Source organism: Aptenodytes patagonicus, chromosome 11, assembly GCF_965638725.1.
Source record: "Aptenodytes patagonicus chromosome 11, bAptPat1.pri.cur, whole genome shotgun sequence".
Lineage (NCBI taxonomy): Eukaryota > Metazoa > Chordata > Aves > Sphenisciformes > Spheniscidae > Aptenodytes > Aptenodytes patagonicus.
Genome location: NC_134959.1, coordinates 10,629,001 through 10,651,804, shown reverse-complemented (window position 1 = coordinate 10,651,804; position 22,804 = coordinate 10,629,001). Strand labels below are relative to the sequence as shown.

General features: G+C 36.3%; 2 protein-coding genes across 2 annotated transcripts in view; both read left to right on the top strand.

Annotated features, from left to right (window-relative positions):
• Nucleotides 1-495: 495 nt before the first annotated feature.
• Nucleotides 496-17,881, top strand: TERB1 (telomere repeat binding bouquet formation protein 1). Its single transcript, XM_076348824.1, has 20 exons — nt 496-544; nt 1,496-1,606; nt 1,789-1,917; nt 2,395-2,526; nt 2,989-3,049; nt 3,148-3,263; nt 3,397-3,519; nt 4,059-4,211; nt 5,358-5,489; nt 6,912-7,037; nt 8,032-8,189; nt 9,155-9,516; nt 11,105-11,166; nt 12,171-12,263; nt 13,618-13,788; nt 14,294-14,374; nt 15,854-15,967; nt 16,357-16,469; nt 17,010-17,222; nt 17,801-17,881. The coding sequence occupies exons 1-20, from the start codon at nt 511-513 to the stop codon at nt 17,828-17,830; spliced, it is 2,514 nt and encodes an 837-aa protein (XP_076204939.1). The 5' UTR covers nt 496-510; the 3' UTR covers nt 17,831-17,881.
• A 2,491-nt stretch (nt 17,882-20,372) lies between these two features.
• DYNC1LI2 (dynein cytoplasmic 1 light intermediate chain 2) overlaps nt 20,373-22,804 on the top strand; it is a 28,588-nt gene continuing 26,156 nt past the window's right edge. Inside the window, exons 1-3 of the mRNA XM_076349109.1 lie at nt 20,373-20,507; nt 21,457-21,530; nt 21,947-22,063. Coding sequence (XP_076205224.1) covers nt 20,413-20,507; nt 21,457-21,530; nt 21,947-22,063 — 286 coding nt within the window. The 5' untranslated portion in view covers nt 20,373-20,412. The remainder of the gene's footprint in view (nt 20,508-21,456; nt 21,531-21,946; nt 22,064-22,804) is intronic.

Genomic DNA, 22,804 nt, shown 5'->3' with positions numbered 1-22,804 from the left:
TAAAACAACATAGTTATGGTTTAGTGGCTCACTGAGTAGCAGTAGGAGGCTGAATGTTTTATAGTGGATGTCAGATACGCTTGATCCTCTACATAACATTACTTGGTGGTCTTATTGCCAGTTGTTGGCTGATGACAAAGTTGGCAACCTACTGTCAGGAAAACTGGATCACGTTTATTGTGATAAATGACACAGGAATATTTTTAATGACAAAGACGGTTTTGGTGCCCCACAATGGTAGCATGGAATCACCTGATTTCTGCAAAATGTTAACTGTCAAAAGATAATAACACAATAGTTACAAATGCAGTGTTACTATAAAATACGTATTTCCAAAGGAAATCTTTGCCGTGCAAGAGCATATTAAACTGTGTGTGTGTGTGTCAGATGATAGAGTAAAACCAGAAAACTGGAGTGTATTTTAAGAAAAATGATTTAACTTATGATCTGAACAGAAAATAAACACTTTTTCTTTGCTATTGTAGAACAAGAACAGAGATACAACCAAAAATGGAAACTCAAAAGGTGCAGAAAAACCAGTGTGGTAAGATACCATTTATTTGTCATTTATTATCTGCATCGATTTTACAAAGTTTTAGTAGACTGTGATAGGTCTGTCATGGGGTGGTGAGCTGTTGGGGAAATGTTCTTTTTCCTTCTTGTCAAATTTTTGGATTCTGTATTGGATAGATAAAGGGCAAATCTAATGACAGACTTTCAAATAGTAAATAATACCACCACAAAGTCTTTTTTTTTTTTTGCTAATATTTACCCACATCTTTATTGTATTTTAACTTCTTTAAGAAACCCCAAACCTTACAAGTGTTTAAAATATACAGTATCTGCTGTTACCGTTGCAAATAATTATCAAGTAAGTCTTTTTATTATACCCAGAAGACTAAGAAACAGATTTTCAAGTGTTTTATCTACCTAGGATTGTGTGTAGGTGCCCAGAAAATGCTTTGTGTTAACTTACTAAGCTAACAACCTGATTCAAGATTCTAGCTGCTGTGCTAAGTGATGAAGTCTTCTGTAACTAAGTATCATATAGCAAGCCTTGCTTTGTTGGATTCTTTCCCTATTCACTCTGTAGATTTTCAATTGTATTTTCACTCTGAATATTTTCATGGCTCTGTATTACTCACTTAAATACACTTAATGCACCTTGCAATTGCGAATTTAATATTTAGTGATTTACATCACACTTACTAACAGTTACTCATAATCAAAGGCCAGAAATATTAAAAGGGGGCTGTTACTTTAGCACAGGAAATCATGCTCAAATAACAAACTATGGAGAGGAATATTGTTAGGTTAAGTATGTTTGTTATTTATAGATGGATAGAAGTGGCATAGCTCCATTTTTGCTCATGTTTTTTTTCTTTAAAATACATATACATACTACATTTTTGGGGAAGGCTTATTGTAATACTAAATAGATTAATATAAAGAAAAGATAACAATTTTCATGAAGTTTTTTTGTGTTTGCTCTTAGACATGAAAACAGATCTGAACTTACTGCTTGAATGCCTTAAATATCAGATGGACTGCCCTGCGTCTCAGAAAGAGGCTTTGATCACTATTTATTCAATTTGTCAACAAAACAGTAAGAAGCATTTTCCTTCGAAACAACACATTTATGTTCACAATATATGTTAAGAAGCTGGTTGTGACTGTAAAAAAAAAAGCTATCTAAAGGATATAAGGCTTGAGAGGTTATAAAATCGTGGAAGGTTTTCATTTTAGAGAAACAAAAGCAAAAAATTTTTGTTCTTTTTTCTGTTATAGGTGAAGCAAGCGAATATTTTCGAGAAATTGGTGGTTTGATGTTTATAAATGATCTTGCAAAGTCAAGTGTTCACCGCATAGTAAAGGAAGCGGCTTTATTTACATTAGGAATTATAATAGAGAGTAATGGTAATAATAAGTAATATTATTTGTATTTCTGAGTGAGTTATGATCCCATGTTATTACTTCTGCTTGTGCTTTGTCTCAGTTTTTTTTTTTGTCTCAGAAAATCAGATTACAAGATTATCAGCTCGAGCAAGGGGCAGTAAAGGTGTCACTGTTTCCCTGTCCAGCCCCAGATTTGGAGAAATACCTTGCTGATTTGTGTAGACAGCATGTCTTTATGATACCAGACAGCTGTACTACTTCTCTTCCTTAGCAGCAAGTGTTAAATGACTCATAGATTGTTCCAAAGTTTGCCTAGGTCCTGGTTGGTTTAGAACTGACTACAGGGGGAAGGCCTCAGTCACCTCATAGTCCTGTTTTGTCTCCGCTCACCACATACTGGATGCAACTGAGATTCTAGTTACTGTATTAAAAAAAAAAAAAATTAGGATTATGAATGGCTTGCTTTAGGACTTACTGGTGTTTATTTTCTGGTTTCAGTTTATTGTCAACAAACTTTGTGTACTTCTGCATTTTTTGAAGACCTCATTTTATTTTTAATTAATAAGGATTCTGGTGTGAACTTGAAAAGAATGTCTGTTTATGTCATCTTAGTACTGGTTTCGAATAATAGTAAGTTTGTTTTTTTTTTTTTCTGTGTTATAACACCACTTTTTTCTATTTGCCAATCTGCAGTACAGAAATTTGGAACACTCAATAAATAATGTTTTGGTAAAATTAATTTATAAAGATGAATGGTTGCATGTAACTGAACCTGAATTGTGTAAGTAGATCATTGCTCACTGGGATTTCCTTAAATAGCAGAAAGTGTTTTAGTTCTAAAAATGAAATTATAGTTTAAAAAAAAAAATAGAATGCAAACCAGTAGTTTCTGACAATGCATAGAAAAAAAAATAGACACAGAAAGAAAGGGAACACTTTTGCCAATGTGTTGGTGTGATTTTGTATTTGTTTTTTGGGGGGATATATGCTTAGGAAATGGAAATAAAATGTATATATGTAAATTAAACTTGACATTAAGACTCTGTCTCAAGTTGCATGTGTCTTCGGAGTCTTATATGTGTTCTTTTTTAGAAAGTGGGCAAACCTATGTCAGAGATACGGGCTGCATTGGTCTTCTGCTACAGTTATTCAGGTAAACAAACAGTTGCAATTCAAACAGAGAAAATGATAGACTCTTTAGGACTTATTTTTGCTTGACTATTTGGGACTTGTTTGCACTGTTCTTAACAGAACAACTCTTTCCATATCTGAGATGAATCTGTCAGATGAAAATACTAATCAGTGCTACCAGCTGTGGTCTTCAGTCTGCAGTACTCTCTGTGCCTGTGTTAACAATCCTCAGAATGGTAAGTGTTGCTGTTAAAATTGTGAAAAAAGTTTGAAGTGTTTCTCTAAAGTGACAACAGTTTGTTTTCATTTTTACTGTTCAACTGAAATTTCATATTATGTTTTGATTTGGGGTTGTTTTTACTTTTCCAGAAGATAATCAAAACATTTGCTGTTCAGTTTTTCCATATGCCAAAGAGTGGCTTGAAAGTTGCACAGAGCCTGAGATAGTTCGTCCTATTTGTTCATTTGTTGGTCTCACAGTTGCAAATAACTGTAAGTGCAGCTCAAGCTTTAAATAGTTTTTCTTTTGTAAAAGTAAGTTTAATTTGATAGTTAGATGTTTGATATCTTTTTGTCAATCTCTACAAATTAATTTGCTGTTCTTCCAACTTTTACTCTGAAAGCTATATTCCACGATCTTTACTTACACTGCATTGTGCTTAAGTCCACAAATAGCCACAAACTGGCTACATTTAGTAAGGTCAGTAAAAACTGTTTGGAAGATGTTTTGATTAAAAGTATTTTACAAATACAAGTCATTATTACGTCTCTGAAAGCGATGACTTAGGTAGAACTCAGGCATAATGTTTGCCATTTGTATGCATGTATTAGGGCCATGTGTTTCCTGTAACTATTTTATAAGACAATTACTATGTTTCTCGAGATTAATATATATCCAACTTCTTTTGTATGGGTGGAAATGTAATGATTAATAGATGCACAGGAAAATTGTGATGAGCCTAACTGATAAAATGCTAAAACAATTTGCAACTTGTATTATTTAAGACACGTTTTTTCTTTTTTTCACTAAGCATATGCGCAGAAATATTTTGTTTCTGTTGGAGGATTGGATACATTAGCTCAAGTTCTTATCAAGCTTATGCATGATTCTTGTATGAGTCACTCAAGCACAAAACTTGCAGTAGTAGTAACAAAGACCTTGGATGCCTGCATTGCTAATGACTGTGAGTGAAAAGACTGCTACCATTTTTTATATATGGCAATTTTAAAATGCAATTTTTAAAGTCTGGTTTTGGTGGAAAAGTGATATGAATGGATGCTAAAAGGCATCCATATAAAAGTTATATACATCCCAGTTGATACTGCAGATTTTTTAAAATTCAAACCTGTATATGGGGAATGATTCAGTTCATCTGAGGTGGGTTACTTTCCCATTGTTGCTAAAATAAACATAATGAAATTTTAAACTATACTGAAAATTAAAAACAAGATACTAGAGCTAGTTTTGTATAAGTAAAGCTGAGAACTGGGCATGGCAGTCATCTTGGATCCTGGAGTTAGAGCTGTGTTTCTGTAGGCCTATGCCGAAGCTAATAAGCTTTGTAAGCTTTAAGAGGCTTTAGTAACTTAGGTGTGAAGCTGAACAAATGTAGTATGTCTGCATAATGCATCTTTACTCTCATTTACTGTCTGGATAGCGCTATCCTAATGAGATCTTTGTGTATTCCATCCGAAGATTTTGAGAAACCTTTGAGCCTGATGAATCTCTGCTGTTAGCCGTGATTTGACACTTCTGCCCTAAGTGCTCAGTAACGGAAGTTCAAAAAAGTTTAAAAGCATATACCTGCACTAGTTTTGAGCCTAGTTTCAAAGAAGTTGGTATGTGACAGGACTAGGTTTCAACATGTACATACTAGCAGTGGTGTTCCCAGTTTCAGGAAGACGTTGCCCTCTACTAGAAACATTCCTAGCTCTTTTTGTGGCAGATAGTCTATGTGTCAAACCTTATTCTACTCTTTCTTACTCTGTTCTGGAGCTGATAAAGGATGTGGAGAAGCTCAGCAGAGGTCTACAAAACTTGCACATTGCAAAGCCCTTGTTTATCAGATCTTCTACCACATCTCTATACAGCACAATCTGGGAGAAAGGGCAGTGTTGGATATGGGGAGTAGCATGGGCAGAATTACTGCACCAGGGCTATGTGGTAATTTGAAGTGTTAAAATGAAAGAGAGAGAAGAGAAGGACTGTGCAGGCCCAAGGCTTTTAGAGGCCTGTAGTGTTCCCTTGAAAAACAGCATTTTATACTTGGATGATGCCTATATACTTACTATCTAGTTTATTTTTCTTCAAATTATTTTTAACATAATAGCTGCCATGGGTGTTGTCTTGACAAAGTATCACACTGTGTCAGAGCTACTGAAGCTGCTGTCTAATGACACTCTGGATACAGGAGAAAAAATCAGTATTATTCTAACAATTGGACACTGTACTGAAGTTTGTGGTAAGATTTTTTCTTTTTTCTTTCAGTTTCTAGTAAATTCTCATATGCTAACTACTTCAATGGTGTAATTTCATCAAGACTGGAACATGAGGGAAAGTTCTATTAAATAGTGTAATATTAATATTCAGAAAAAAATGTTTGCTATAATGTTCCATCTTTAAATTTTAAAACCTGTTAGCAGACAGTCTCTTTAAGAGCTTAGAAAAAGTAGACTATTATGCGAGAATTCAAAGCTGGGCTTAGGTATCACAGGGTAAAATTCATCCAGACCTGAAAACTACTACAATACATACATACTAAATGAGTCTTTTTGAGCTCTACTTTAATGGCCCTTGATATATATACAGCTTCTGTCCACTGTTTACATAGCTATTAATTTTTTAAAAAGCTATGTAACAGCATAGTTTTTGAAGTAACATAAGCAGTAGGTGACCCTGAAATATTTTTGCCAGGTTCCTCAGGGCTTTCCCAAGCATAGTTGGTAAAAATACAACACTTAAGTTGTTATTTTACGTAGTAGGAGCAAACAGAACAGGAAGTTGTGAGATACTGACCATTGTTTATACTACTGTTTTTTGTCATGTATGTTCAGAAAAGCAAAAAAAAAAGGGATTATGTTCAAAAATCCTGATTATCATCTGCTAAATGTCAATAACAAGTTCAATAATTAGCTCAGTAGGTCATAAATCTAATATTTTAAAAGACACTTTTTCAGAAGAACTAATTGAAACAAAGCTTAATGGAAAATGTCTTTCAAATAGAAATATGATTAAACCAACAGAATAAAAGTTTCTCTTAAAATGTCAACCCTGACAAAATAATAATTTCATCTTCTGTTACTTTCTTTGTTTTGTTTTATCAAGTTTAGACAACAAAACTATTTTTAGAAAGCTGTCAGTTTTATGAATGTATATTGCAAATGAGATCACAATTAAAAAAATTAGCTAATTACGTAGTTAATGAGGAGGAACAGGTTAGCTAGATCAGGATTAAACTACTAATTTTATTAGTTTTGCTAATTATAAACTTCAAGCTTTTGATATTTCTGCATCTCAAGGCTTACATAAATGTAGCTTATCTACTTTAAGAGTATATACCAGAGGAAAAGAAATACAGAAGCCATAATTAAAATATTTTAGGTGACAATTAAATGAGTTTGGACCTCCATCATATAATTTGTCTCAGTCCTCCTTCAGTTTTCTTACAAGAACTTTGAGCTATGGTCAAATCACCCTGTCTGATCTAGAGTGGTTCTGCTGCAACCCGGGTAGTAGATCGTTACAGCATGCTTGGATCCATAATGAAAATCTCTTTTTCAGAATTTCCCTGAAAGTTACTAGTATTAGTTTCTAAAATTACTGTAAGATTAAGTGTGTATGAGCCTGAAACCAATCTTTTTTCCTTTACAATGTCCTATTTTAGAAGAAAACCAGTGTGAACTGCTTCAGAGCAATGGTCTTCCACTTATGATTCAGGTATTAACTGAGTCTCAGGATGAGGAACTAAACAAAGCTGCTACTTTTGTGCTGCAAAACTGCAAACAAATGAGTAAGCTTACTATTACTGCTTTAAAAATTACAGAGATTATTTCCATCTTTAAGTTCTGTTGACTTTCTAAATGATTGTAACTGTAGCAGCTTTGTAATTCTGTGTACTCCAAGAGATGTTTGTTTTCTGCAGAAAAGTTGCCATTTGCCACCATGGACTGATTATGGCATTTGGGCAGAAAAAAGAAAAGTAATAATTCCAACAATGTTGCAATAATGCACTTGTGAAACCTATATATGTAGGGCTAGTTCTTAAAAGCTTTCCCATCTATAAATTATGTGCAAAATATTAACATTGTCATTTAACATGCAATTGGTGCTCTATTCCTGGGTATGTACCATTGTATATAGAGACTGAACCAGTAGATAATCAAGCCTGAAATCACCATGACTACAATTATTTTGCAATGTTAAAAAATCTTGATCTTTATTTTTAAAGTAGGGTGTATTTTGAAGTATCCTGTTTAAGTTTTTTTAATTAACTGTATAATACTACCAATGAAACAGAAAGACACCTTGTCCTTTAATCTCTAAAGCACAGAAGGTATTACGCAATTGATAATTAGTAAAAAGCATGTATCTACTTTTTTGTACTGAAAACATAAGAGTTTTGTTTAAGATTGAGGGGGTATGGTGATTTTCAGTGTCCATTAATATGGCGTTGGTTTTTAAAAAAAAAAAAAGACCCATACTAGTAAAGGACCTATAGAGATAGGCTTAAGTCCACGATAAAGTCATTTTTTAGAGCACAGCATCATTGTGTAAACAGCTTATAGTAACTATAATTGCAAGCTTACCTCTTGTAACTGCAGTTTATATTTGAAGTGTATTAACACTTATGTGTAAATTTATATTAAGTTATATAAAAATTATTATTCAGAGGTTATATTTTACATTAAATTATTGGGGCTGTCCCTCAGCACACTAAAATATAATAAATACTTACTAAGGTGTTCATTGATAAAATTTGGAATGTTGTTTTATATTTTATAAAGCTGAACAGTTGTCCCTGAAAATAAATGATAATTCATTGAACGTAAACAATGCAGAAGAGTTGGAGGTGCAAGTCAGAAAAAGAAGTCTACAAGACTACTGGAAGAAAGCAAAAGAAATTTTACACAGAATAAACTTGATTGAAAAAGAACATGATGAGGTTGGCCTATTTACCAAAGTATGATAAAACTAAGCAAATCTTTCCAGAGTTTAGGGAGAAATAGGAAGTAAACCCTTAAGATAATTTCAGTGTGAGCTAGAAAAGTACAGAAAACTTTGGATGTGTGTGAAACTACAACCTGCAACTTTTACCATTACTGTATATCATACAAAGAAGCATGCAGGGCAATCAGAGAATGCAGGCATCTGTATTTTTATGAAGCATTTTAGTTTATTATATAACCAGGTTTTCTACAAAATTGAGATCATTTAGGTTGGAGAAACGAGTTGGATTTATTTTTAATTGCCGATCATTTGAACCTATAATTTTAATATTTGCATGCATGAAATGCCCATGATTGTACAGCTATGACGGGATAGATGATAATGAAAAATGTGAACATAAACTGAAATAAAGTTGTTTCATATTTTCCTTGTGCTGTATAACTACTTGGTATCTCTGGGTGTGGAACAGCAAGTTTTTGAGTTATTTGCCTGAATCTTAAGTTAATTAAATCTTTTCATTTCTAGAAGTGCCTTGTAAAGGGTTGTCAAGCATTGGAACAGGCTGCCCAGGGAAGTGGTTGAGTCACCATCCCTGGAGGTACTTAAAAGACGTGTAGATGTGGTGCTTAGGGACATGGTTCATTGGTGGACTTGGCAGTTCTAGGTTAATGGTTGGACTCAAATGATCTTAAAGGTCTTTTCCAATCTAAACGATTCTATGATTCTATTAGTAGCAAATCCATTGCTTCAGCCTGGAATTATCACTTAACTACCTCTTCAACACCTTCAGCAGCACTGCTGTCTTGTTGGCTCTTGAGTCCATCAGGGGTTTTTGAAGCTTCTCTGGAATTTGCTTTACCTTCAGAGTTAGACTGGTCTATCCTAGTTAATCTTGTTACTAGATTTATTTAGTAATTTCATAGAGCTCGTATAGTCGCTAACTAGTATTTTTCAATACAGGAAAGAGTGCAAGGAAGAGTATTTGTAGACAGATCTTCAGAAGCCAATATTGAAGCATCAAAATACCATGAAGTGAATCCTGCTGATCCAAAAACTTCTATCAAAAGAGCACATAAAGAAATACATTGTCCACAGTTGACCTCTAAGTTGGATGATCAGGTTCTTGCTCCATCTGTAAATTCTTCTCCACTGAAAAATGAAATAGTGAACACTATGGATCCAGTAAATGCTTCTACTAGACAAAGTGGACAGACTAATATTCCATGTTCAGTTAATGAACTGCAAACAGACAGTGTACTTCAAAGTCACAGTATAAATGAAAAAACTGCTTGTGTAAAAAATCAGTCTGTTCTTCAAGTAAGGTAAGAGACCTAAGCAGAAATACTAAGTCGCTTTTCTTTAGTGATTTCCAAATTGAATGTCAGCCTTTTAAATTATCTGTTACTAACTATGGCTTTTTCTCCTAGTGAAAAGATATAGCCTTTTGGTGGCTCACTAGAGAATATTTTGTGGAAGTGTTTTTGACATCACAGATCAAAGATTATAGACATTGTAGTAATAAAAGCTTCTGATCTTTTTCTCTGAATGGTAGGCGACGGGTTGTATAGAGAGCCTGTTACAGGCCATGTTCTAATGCCTTCAACATAGTGATGAAAAAGCATCCGTAGTTTTTGCCTCAAAATTCTCACCGATTGAGTAGATCAAGATTTGACCCATTGGTTTGGATGAAACCACAAAGACTTCTGTAATATGCACTTACTAGGAAAACAGTAGTTGCAGAACTGCTCTGCAAAAAATTGAAATTGGAATGCCTACAAACTAGGGAAAAAAGCTCCCCCCCTCACCCCACCTCTGCTTTTCTCCCCTTGTATTCAATTGCTTCCCTGCATGGGAAGAGAAAGATACAGCCTTGTTTAGTTATTCACTGTTCTCTTGCTCACACAAATGCTTATTTTCCTCTTTTTCTTTTGCTTCTTATGGTTATCCTTCCTATTGATGAACAAAAAATTAATTATAGGCAACTTGCAAGGATAAATACAGATTCCATTATCTTGAATTTATATCTGGAATATCTCTCAAGACAGGAAATGAGAGAGTATGAACAAAACTACATTTCTCCTTTTTTTTGAGTTCTGCATTTTTATTGTGCTTTTTTTACGTGGCTGGCTGGACCCTGCTCCTATGCAGTTTCCTTGCATGCATTATATTGTAACTTTGCAACTACCACAGAAATTATCAGGAGCCTAGGATATTTTCCAGAGTACATTGAGGTAAATTTTGCTTTGCTACTGATTAGCATAATTTCACACAGCTGCTTTATTTGTTGTTCTGACCACTGAAGCACAAAACTATTAAGAAATTAATTTTTTTGGGGGGGAAAAAAAGCTCTTTCCTTGTATTTGTGTGAAAACAGGAGTTACCCAAGCATAATCATGGATTAGGCTCCTTGCTCCTGCAGCATTCGGAGGTAGTCAATGACATAGAAAAATGCACGATCCCCGTATCATAGGAGCATGTTGGTTGCATAGAAGTTAATCAGTGTAAGAAAAGAAGAAAATCAGTTACCCTTTAGAGCAATTGCTACATCTGGTGAAGGCTACAGTATTTTGAAGACACTGTGAAAGTTCTATGTGCACTAAGTAATCTTTACGTGAACCAGAATTGCAGGTGACTCTGGAAACCAGCATGCTGGAACAGACATGCTGAACAGCACTGCAAGGAATGCTAATCGCAGATCTCTGGTAAACAGATTTCTAACACACAAAGATGATATGCTGTATACTGCAAGCACAGTAACTTGATAATTAGAATCAATTTTTTAGAATTTTATCTTTTATATATTTAATGTGGTTTTTGTTTTGCCTTTGGAATGTGTGTATTAATTTACAGGTAAATGTGTGTTGTGAAGTTTGATTTTTTTTTAATTTGTTCACATTTTGATCTTCCCAGTGAACACTTATTTAAACAACCAGCAGCGATTGTTAAAAATATGAAACAAACATGCACATCAGGTACAAATAGCTAAACGTATTCCTTTCTTAAATAATTTTGTTCTTAATGAGATTTTAATTAGTTTTGTGTACTTTAACACCTGATAAAAAGTAGTGATAATATACAATTAGATGACAGAGTACATTATGTATAATATCCTTTAACTGTTTGCATAGTTTTGGAATTTTATATTGTATACAATTTTACCAGGAGAATATTTATTCTACTTTTCTTCTAATACATATTTTAGCTTTCTTTTTTTAATTGATTTTAACTATTCAAATGAATGTATCATAGATAAATGTTCTAAGTTTAGTCTGAATGCAATCCGTACTGAACAACGAAAGCAATTAATAGAAAATGCGTAAGGATTCTGGTTTTGTTCTGTACTTGTAAGACTGGGGATAGAACCTACCTGTGAGAGTGACTTTTGCCTGAAGCTATTCCTACATGTTGAACATGTGTTTAAGATTTGCATTGATCATCTTAGTCTGATAGATTTATTTCAGAATTGGGATCTGTTCAATCAAATCTTCATGCATAATTTAGTTTCCTGTTAATTTATAAAATCTATAATTATTCATTAGATTAGTATTTGCCAGAATGGTAGCTTTACAGGAGAACAAGCTGATCTCCAGGTTATACATATTTAAATGGAGAGTAAGTATTATTTCAGTACCATCACATTTTTCAGCATCTGATTCCAAATAGAAATAAAGTTTATAGGACTTAGTTAAGCAATGTAACTTCACAGGGTTATTTTGCTGTGTTCAAGTTGAAGTAATATGCTTTGGGAGAGTGATGAAAAAGGCCTGATTTAAATGTAATTATTCTGGATTTACAAAAATGTAAATGCGATCCATTTAACTTCAGGAATTCCATTTGGATTTTCTGCTGTTATGTAAATTAAACTTTAATAATCTACAAATAGAAAATACAATTGAATATAGGTACGCTGATGCATGATTACCACGGCAAAGGATAGGTTGCATTTTCTTAGTGTTTTTTTTCCTTCCTAATTTAGATCAACATTCATTCTACTCAGAGATAACCAAGGAAGAAAAAAGTACTTCACCTACATCTGCATCCCATAAAATGGCAAATTTAAGGTGTTTAGGTAAATATTATCTTTAGGTCTTTCTTTCCTGAGTCCATAAAAGAAGCCTTAAAGATTCAGCAGTGCAGTAAGTGAACTGACATTACAGAAATTTTAACACATCTATTTGATTACCTATTATGTACTTCTTAACTGCTTCCTTTCCTTTTTCTGCCCCTAAAATAAAACACAAATATTGAAATAAAGCTTACATATTCCAATTTCAGTCTATGTATCTTTTCTTAATGTGGGTTTACTAACAAACAGAATATACAACAGCTTAAAAGATGGCACACTACTTACAAGACTGCTTAAGAGCAGGTGTTTTCCTCCTTTCTCTGATCAGAAAGAGGGAGGAAAAACATGTAGCTCTGCTCAGTTCCCTCATGTATTCCCCTGCTAAGGGGAATTCCCCTGCTAACTATTCTGCAGCCCTTCTGTTTTCTCTGCCTTACTGCTATTAAGTACAGGCAGTCAGTTTTATAGTAATCCATGACTGCAGCCCTCAGTTATCCCATCTTCTACTTCCTGAACATGGTCTCTCAGTCGGTTGTAAGAATGCTGCTGGTACTCAGGATTTGTAAGTGGATTTTGTAATCAAGCCTGTGTCTCTTTATTAAAAACACAAAACAAAAAAACCACCAAAAGCCAAAAAAAAAAAAAAGCCCATAGCCCACCTTTGAACATCATTTAGGCATATGAACCCAATTTGTCCAACTAAATTCAACCTGAGCTTTAGCACTGCTTTATCTTAGGCTAGAATATTGCAGGTAGGTACCAGTGCCCTTCTTATAATTCCTCACAGTGCAGAAGTTCTCCTTCAGCTGACATAAGGAACTGTGATAACATCCAAGAATAACTAAACCATGAATTACGCTAGGAATGTTCTCAAAAATTAACAGGAAGGCTTCCTGTGAGGCAATTCATACCTAAGCTAGACTTATTTATTCAGGTTAATACAGATAACTTACAACACCGAGAAAGCTTCAAAGTATAGAAAAGACATCTTTTATATTTTGGCTCCTGGATAAATGTGCAAAGCGAACTGAGGCCCCTTTCTTCCCATCCCACTAATATTTTTACTTCTCTAGAGGATCCGTGCCTCATTTCATACTTCTGGAGTTGAAGTGCGGTATAACTTTGTTCCATAGGTCATGCTGAAAACACTTTTATTTTTTTAAGAGAGCAAGTACAAAACAAAAAGTAAGTATTTTCAAGAAGATACATAAAAGTGTAACCTCCATTGAGATGTGTATATGGAAAATTGGAGGTCAGATTGTAGATCATACTGAACAAAATAAAATGCTGGACTTTGTGATGGCTTCTATAGCATTCGTGCTTGCTGTTTCTACAATATCCCTTTTTTTTTTCCCAGGTTGTACAGCAGGAGGACTGTCTTTCAATAGTAAAACCTTTACTAAGATGTTGCAAAATTGTCCATACCAGTGTGACCGTCACAAAGTCATTCTGGAAGCTGAAGAAAGATATAAAAAGGAACTTTGCAAATCGGCTGTTTGTAACAACAGTAGATATGCAACTAATGAGAGTAATTATGACCTTTTTTAGTAGTTGTAACTATTGTTTTAAATTGTATTTAAAATTCTGAACTTTTTTGGTCTGATTCTGATTGTCCTGCTCTTGTAAATTCACTCATTTAATTTTATTTACCAATGATTTATACTAAGTGAGATCAGAACTAGCCTCTTCTGTTTTGAGGATCTTGTGTATTTCTTGGCAGTAGTGATATATCCTCATTATAGGCTTTGATGAGACTCTGCCCTGTTTGCCAAAGTTAGTCAAGTACTAATAGAAGGGGATATATGAAGTTGAAGTAACTGTGAATATACATATATGTATATATGTATATATATATATATAACAAGGTCACATCATTCTAATATTACATACTTATGGATGTAAGAAGCTTAAATTCTTAACGAATTAAATAAAAGCATATCCTATATTTTTTCCTGGTTTAAAGGAGGCATTTTGAAAATTAAACAGTTATCACTTACTGGCATTTGTACTGGTGTCCATCTTATATTTTCCAGAAATACTGCTGACCCCAGTGAAGAAAGAAAGACTGCATACAGAAATACCAACTTTCAGGAGCAAAAAGGATAGTTTCCAAAGTAAGGGCTTGGTTCGGAAATCAATGCAAAAAGCCCTTGCTGTCTTAAGTAATTATTTTGCAGGGCTTTACCATGGGAGGCTGTGGATAGGGAATTATGTTTTGGTTTTTTTTTTTCCTGTGGATTCTGTGAAAAATCTGTATATTAATAGGCCAGAAAATGTATATTCTGTAATAATTGTGTTATGCACACTAGTTCACAACGAAGTTATCTGGCACTTGCTTTGTAGATACTGCTTTGAATCCTGTCAGGGTTACTTCCATGCCATCTGCTATTTTTCAGTTTTGTGGCATTAATTTTTAAAATTGAGAGGTATAGTCAGGATCAGAACACAGTACAGTTGCCTGTTCCTGGATTCAGCATCACTCCATTGTACATTTATAGCCATGTTATCCTATACACCTGTTTCTGTTTCTGCTTGGAGCTCTGCTAAGGACTTGGGTCTCTGTGTGCTAAATCGCTAAAAGGGTAAACCTTAACGTATACAACAATACTAGAGCAAGTAAACTGAAAACAACCGATCAGAAAATTAAGTACAGAAGATCTATTTACCTGTCCTGTATTATGAGGTGTTGAATAAGATCTTATTAACAAGGTAGAGATGGAAAAGTGAATATAAGTTCCATCAGTTTCTGCAGTGCAGTTTAGGAACCCTACCTTTACAGGACCATCCGTTGCCCATAAAAACTGGTATTCTTTATAATACACAACAACTGTCCATTTGTAAATAGCAGAGTATGTATCTTTTACAGTAGTTTATTCTGTAATGTAGCAAAAAAGTTAATGGTTATAATTTTTTCCTTTGCATATATATTTTTTTTTACATAATTCACAAGGAATTTTCTTCAGAATGTGGTGTTTGTGGGTACATCCTGCAGAGCTCCAACTACAGTCATACATCACTACATTCATCAACTAGTAACCAATACAGTTTCTTATGATTGATGACCAGAAATTTTAAAGTAGGCTGAAGCAGGTCTCTAAATCCGTACTTAAATTCTAAAACACTAATACTATTTTAAAAACCATTCTCTTTTCAAAAATCAGCTCACCCATTGGGAATGTATTTTTAGTCTCCTATTTCCAAAAACTTGTTTACATTGTTATTTAATTTATTTCTGGTAAAAGCTAGTAGATTGATTTTTTTTTTTAATTATTATTTTTTAATTTTTCCTCCCCTTCAGATTCAGAAATTAATTAATTTGGCTATGATAGCCATGGAGGTATTTTAAAATTAAAAAAAAACCCTAACAACAACCAACCAAACAATTTCATCTCAAGAGCCCATTACACTAATATAATACCTTTAGCAAGTAAACATTTTCGGAAGTAAACTGAATTTTCCTGTCTTTCTTCCAAGACCAGATAGTATGGCTCAAAAGATGGTTCTCTCTTAAATTTTAATTCCTAGAACATTACCTGTGTTTTGTGGTTTTTTTAAGAAAGATGCATAATGTTTTATTGTTTGGTTTTTTTAAGGTATTCTTTTGACTCCAATTAGAAAAAACAAATCTGACACTTCAAATAGAGACGAACATAGTAAAAATACTAGGTTGACTGATGACTATAACTTGATACCTACGTATGAAAAGTGTGAGTATTACTGGAAGGTTAATTCTGTAATAAGCATAACTCAAAGATCAAGTTTTGCGTTTAGGTCAGGGTATTGAGAAAAGCACCTGTGCTTGCTATTAGAGACAAATGGTTAAGAATTTAGATATGTTCTTGTACCTTCAATCGTAGTAGTATTGGTGTTTGAGTTAACCCCTATTACTTGCTAGTTGCTTCCAATGCATAAATAATCCTTATGTGTTAATGTCAATGATGAGAAAAAGATCTAATGAAAATGAGGTATTACTAATAAAGCAACATTTGCATATTCAAGTTCATTAGGAGAAATGTTCCTTTACAACACTATGTTCAGTTTTACAGTAGATTTCAGTTAAAGTACCTAAGAGGTGTCCTTGTTCACAATTTCATAGCTTTCCAAAAAACCCAAGACGCTAACTCGAAGAGACAAAGAATCAAAGAAATGTGCAACCAGCAATGTCAGCGCTTAAAAGAAAATTGCATATATTCACTTGACAAAGATGAGGTTAGTTATGCAAAGCCTAATCATACACTCACATATTTATAAATGTCCAAATAAATGTCCAAATAAAATCACTATGAATTGCATAATTTCTTTTTAAGTTACCTTTAACAGGAGCCCAGTATAAAATGATATTCCTCTCTGTTGATTCTACTCCAGTCATACTGATTTATCCCTGAAATGAGTTAAGCATTTTTCAGCTGACAGTCCTTTCTGAATAATGGATACGGAGGTATGCTTTTTCCTGCACTAACGAAAATTTGCGTAGTATAGAAATAACAGAAACCTGAAGGAATCGACATACTAAAGGTATAAGCTATGTAGGCATGACAGAAATGGAAGGTAAAGGTCATGGAAAAATACTGTATTTCAGTAAGTGGGTGACAGTGAAGAAGTCTTGAAGAGCCGTTATCATCTTGACAAAGTGATCATTTCTTTAGAACTACTTAAGATTGTATTGTCAGTAATAATGCATTACTTCCAAATGTGAAATAGTATGTAAATTTACATAATTTTTAATTACACCAAAATAAATATTTGCAGAACAATAAAATATGTTCCTTGGACATGAACACAAGAAGTTTAAACAAGAGAAGAAGAACCCGAAAAGATTTCACGACTGAAGAAATTAACTGTCTTTTGAGTGGAGTAAAAAAAATGGGTAATCACTGGAATTTAATTTTGTGGTCTTATCCATTTCAGAAAGGACGGACAAGTGTTGATCTTTCCAAGAAATACTACAGGTTACAGTTGCAAGTAATCATAATTTAATTTTCTACTAATCATATATGCTGTCAGCTCAGTTTTCAGCTTTTGACCCTGAATTGACTTGCAGAAAAAGACAGGCTGTCAGAATTTGCAACCCATGGGATTGAGCTTTGTGTCAGTTCAATGCTGTGCACACTAAGCATTAGAATGGTCTCCAATGTAATTAAATCAGGGCTTGTGCTTGGAGAGAGAGAACTGAACTGGGAAAATATTACAGAGCCTTTGAACCTTCCAGTGCCACCAGACAGGATACAAAGAGGATAAGAATTTTGGTTAAGGACTCCAAATTAATCGCTATGTTTATTGGGAAGTTGACATTTCCTCTGTTCGGTCTCTTTTCTGATGTTGGTTTGTGAAAATCTCTGGCGGTTTTCACCGTTTTTAATAGGTACGCTCTTTACGGAGAGATGCCATCTATGGATGGAGTAGATAGCATTTCTGCTGTGCTTGGCATATGTGTGGGAGTGCTTAGTAGCAAGCGTTTTCCTACTGAAACGTTTTCTAAAGTTGTGCAGCGTTTTGTGTCAACATTTGTCTTGATATTTTCTCTTATCTCCATTTTATAGAGGCAAGAAAAAAACAAAGATCATCAATAACATCTTTCAAGAGTATTTTGGATTTTGGTGCAGAATGTTGAACAACAACATTAACAGTGAGGTATTGTCACAACAATGCGAGCCCTGAGACTTTAGATTGGCTTGGACTCATGTTTTTTGGTGATAACATTCACTGACAGAGTTGTTATACTTTGTAAATTTAAATTACATGTAATTTGATAAGTTCGGGGGTTTTTTAAATAATGCTAACATAGCTAACAAAATCTTTATCAGTAAAACTTAAGTGGTTTTTTTTTTTAATTTAACCTTCTTGAACGTTTGATTTATGTAACATTCGATTTGGCTTTCTGTTTGAATCTTTTTATAGTTTGCTTTACACCATTTGTAAGAAAAGGCTGTATTGCTAAAATGAGTATTTTATGTCAGAAGCTGGTAAGTGTTAATGTTGTGTCTGAATTTGTTTCCTCTTAATCAGTGAAATGTTCAAAGCAGGCGAAATATTTTGTCATGTGTTTAATGTGCTGTATGTGCAGAAAAATGTATCTAACAGAAAACACCAAATGTATGGTTAAACACTGCTGCATATAGTAGGCAAATCTTACATCGGCACAGCAAGTGAATTGAAATAGAAAGCTTGTGGAAATCTTAGAACTTCTGGGTAGAAGATGTAGTGTGTGCGTCAGCTGCAGTATTTCTTGACTGATATTAATGGCTGGGGTAATGTTCCTGGACCTACATAAAATACTTCAGTGCTCAACTAAGTAGAATGCAGGTACTGATAAAATTTGGCTTCTGTTTACGGTTGGACGTTCTTTGGTGTATTATTCAAATAAGTGAGCAGGACCACCATTTCTACTAATTACACAATTTTTATAGAAAGCTTTAATGAAAGCCTTAGTAACTTGATTTTTCAGTGATAGCTTTAGTATTTCATTTGTATTTTTTATCCTGATAAAGGAATGATTAATTGATAGTTAATTTATTATGGAAAAAGTTTATCTTATTAGCACTAGGTTTTCACTACGATGTCGCTTAAATGCTTAAAAACAAGCAAGATAACCAAAAACTGAAAGACTTGCAGTAAAGATGATGCCAATGATATAATAAATAGGTCTTCTAATATTTTCAGCTGTTGCACTTTGCTTTTTATATTATTAAAATATTCAAGCATCTATAAAAGATGTCTTTGAATTGAGCTATTCAAAGCAGCGTAGTTAAATATTGGCATAGGTATTTGCAGAATATGAGCCAAAAGGACTACCAAGGAGCGGTACGCACAACAGGGAGATTTTGGTCTGCTGCGCACTCTACGGAGTATTTTTCCAAGGGCTCAAAAGCTAGTCTAGACAAGCTGCTCTTGCGTCTATTGACTGAATTAGTAATCTGTGTTATTCTGGCCTAAATATATTTCAAGTGGAGAAAATATGTAAGGCGTAAATCTTTACTTGACACAAAGTCAGAATATCACAATACTGACCGTTTACCTAATCTTAGGTATAATTTACGTTGGAGAGGACCTCTAGAGTCCATAACCTCATCTCTTTCTCGGAGCAGGGCTCATTTCAAATTTAGTCAAGTTGCTCAGTGCCTTGTCAAGTTCTGAAGACCTTCAAGGATGAAATTCCCACAACCTCTTCTGGTGCTTCAGCTACTCTTGTAATGCACGTTGTTCAAGTTGCTCATCATTAAAACATTCTTGTATAATCCAGAAGGGGAAGAGTCATAGACTGGAAGCAAGCAGAAACCTGTTGTGTGAATTTATGCAAGTCAATTAACCTTTTTTTCCCCTTTTGATTGACTGTACAGTCTTAATAATTGTATTTTTTTGCATAAAATGCTTTGAAATGCACACACAACGGGCATCATAAAAATATAATCACATAAGAATAATTAATGTCATTATTAGGCTGCTTAAGCTACCCAGCACAGTATTTTAGCACTTTGAAAAGCTGAATTGACTGACATGTCACTGAAGGAAAGCATATTTACGAAAGACTTGAACTTGCTTTGTAGCTCGATTAGAACAAAAATTATTGGTGGGGTGTAAGAATTTGGGTGGCAATGAAAGCTTGCTTCAGTAGGAAATAATTCCTGTAAATACATCACTTCATTCCCCTTCCATGCTATGCACAGCACTCTGTGCACCAGGCTGCGCGGCATCTGCAGCCAGGGCAGGAGCAGGGGCCGTGCCAGCAGCTCGCTGACAGATCGCGCTCAGCCCGCGAACCTTCTCGGACGGCTGTGGCTGCACGAGAAGTTACCGGGGGTTACCGGGCCGCTGCCGGGCCCGGCCCCGCTGCAGGGAGCGGCGGGGCGGCGGGGAGTGTAGCGGCGGCCGCGCCTCGCCGGCACCAGGGGGCGCTGCCGGCGACGCCCCCACCCGCCGCGGAAGGCACCGCCCAGGGCGGGGAACGCTGCCGGGGCTGCCCTGGCGCCGCCTGATTGGAAAGCGGCGCGGCCGCGGCTGGGAGCGGCGGTGCGCCCGTGAGGGGCAGGGGGCGGCGGCGAGCCGCGGCGGGGGCGGCGGCGCGCGGTGCCCGCACAGGCGGGCCGGGGAGAGGGAGGAGCGGGGTCCTCGGCGGGCCCGGGTGAGGTCACTCTTTGTGGCTGCAGTTGGCAAGATGGCGCCGGTGCTGGTGGAGAAGAAGCTGCTGGGGCCGGACGGGCCCGGCGGCGCCGAGCTCCCCAGCGAGGAGGAGGAGGGGCAGAACCTCTGGTGAGCGGTCGCGCCGGGCGGTGGGGGGGGTGCCTCCCGGACCGCGGCACCCCGGCGGTGGAGGCGAGCGGCTGCTCTTGGGCGTCCCGCGCCTGTCACGGCGGGGTCTCCCTGCTCTGCTGATCCGCCTCGGCCCTCCCGTGGCGGGCGCGAGCCCCTGCCTCGGCCGGGCTGGGGCAGGAGCGTGCGCCCCGCTCGGCCGGGGCAGGGGCGGCGGCGGTTGCCGGCTGCGGGGCCGCGCTCGGGTCCCGCCGACAGGAGCGGTGGGTGGCGGCGCCGCGGCACGCAGCTGCCCGCGGCGGGGGCCGGCCCGCCCGGCGGCCGAGGCGTCGGGGACGGTGAGGAATGCTGTCCTTCCCGGCTCTGAGGCGGCTCGTGGGGTGCGTGAGGGGAGCCCCGCATCCGCATGAATGAGGCCAGCGTCTCTGCGGGGGTGAAGGAGAGCAGGTGTGCGGAGCCCGAGAGATTTGGCTCTGCGGGAGATCCACGGGATAGGCTCCGGGAGACTCGATTTCTTGTTTCCCGTCGCTTATCTCTGAGTAACGCTTTTAAAAACACTAATAATGCGGAAAAAATTATGTATAAAATACAGCAGTGCCTTGTGGGAAGAGTTAGTCATCAGTTGAAAAGTAATGTTTTGCAGTAATGTGATCTCTTATAAGGGAGAGAAACTTAAGAAAACGTTACTGCATGTGTTTTAGAAATTGTAAAAGCTTTTCTCAAAAAGGTGGCATACTTTTGGTCTTTTAAAATGAATTTAAATGTTTAACTGTAACATAATGTCTAGTTTGTAAATAGAACGACTGTAACTGGATTGGTCCGTGCAGATCTGCTGAGCTCATCAGTGCTGTCAGATGGGCAGTGCGTGGATTGTGTTTGTGTGTGTTTGTGCATACGTGCGCGTGTCCGTGTGCATGTCAGTCTAACAAGAATGATGCTGTTTTTCTAGGTCCTCAATACTGAGTGAAGTGTCTACCCGGTCAAGATCTAAATTGCCATCAGGCAAGAATATTCTTGTTTTTGGTAAGTAACATATGCAAGCAGTTGGGTGGTTGGGTTTTTTTTTTTGTAGAAACAAAGCGTGTTTAAAACAATGATGTGAATGAACTGACACATCAGTTTGTTAAAATTAGGTTATGTAATATGACTTACGGTATTATTGTCTTCAGGCTGATAGATTTACTTTCTTTTTGGTTTACGCTGTTAGATTTATAACATTTAAACAAATGGAATGTAATACAGAATAATTGTTTCGTTCTTATTGTCATGGTATAAGCCTGGTATTTAGCTGGAATACTTGAAAGAAAACAACAAATAAGCATGGTCCAAAAATGTACAAGGATACTTCTGATTACTTAAGTGTGTTTTGAAAAATGTTTTCTACAAAGTTAAAATTAATTCTGAAAGTGTCTTTTTTCCCTGTAAAAACTTACTGGCAGGTGATGATGGTTCAGGTAAAACCACACTTATGACTAAAATACAGGGAGCAGAGCATGGCAAGAAAGGAAGAGGGCTGGAATACTTGTATCTAAATATTCACGACGAAGACAGAGATGGTAAGTTCATGTTATATGTAATCTCCTTACTGTAATTAAGTAGCTGACATGGTTTTTTTATAACTGTGGTTATCATTGGCATATTTTGGGTTTCGCCCAAGTAGCTGGTTCCAGCATTGTTCTGTATGTTTTAGAAGCTATACCAATTTCTTAAAAGTGAAATGCATTTTACATGCAGCATACGTTCTCCCTCTTGCCCTTCTTCACAGCTTGACCTGTGTATGAGGAAGAAGTACACTTGAGCAGCTCTCAGGATGCATTTACTTTTAGGGTAGATATATTTGCTGATGTTGATTTACTAGCAGATCTATTGTTGTTCAGTATGACTACTTGATAACTATAGAAAGTAAGCAATACATCCATGAGAATTTAATTCTTAGTATGGATTTCTGGGCCTGAGGTTTTGGTGTTTTCTTGTGAGGGCTGCGTGTGGAATTTTGGTTAACTCTGAGATGTTTTGTTAGAGTTGAATGAGTGAAGAACAGAACTTAAGGTCAGAATTAGTATTTCCTTTTCTCAAATTGAAGCTTGTCTCTTTGCCCCTTGTCTTTCTCTTTGTTGCTGTTGATGATTGCTCTTCTCTACCTTATGGGAGGGGGATGACGACAAGAGACCGTTTAAAAGCAGGTCTAATGATCAGAATACTCTCATTTTTAGGAAGGTTAGGGACAGGAAGAGATGGGGAGTGAGTTTGTTATCCTTGCTCCTAAACGTGCCTCTGTTTGTCTCATTTTGGACAAA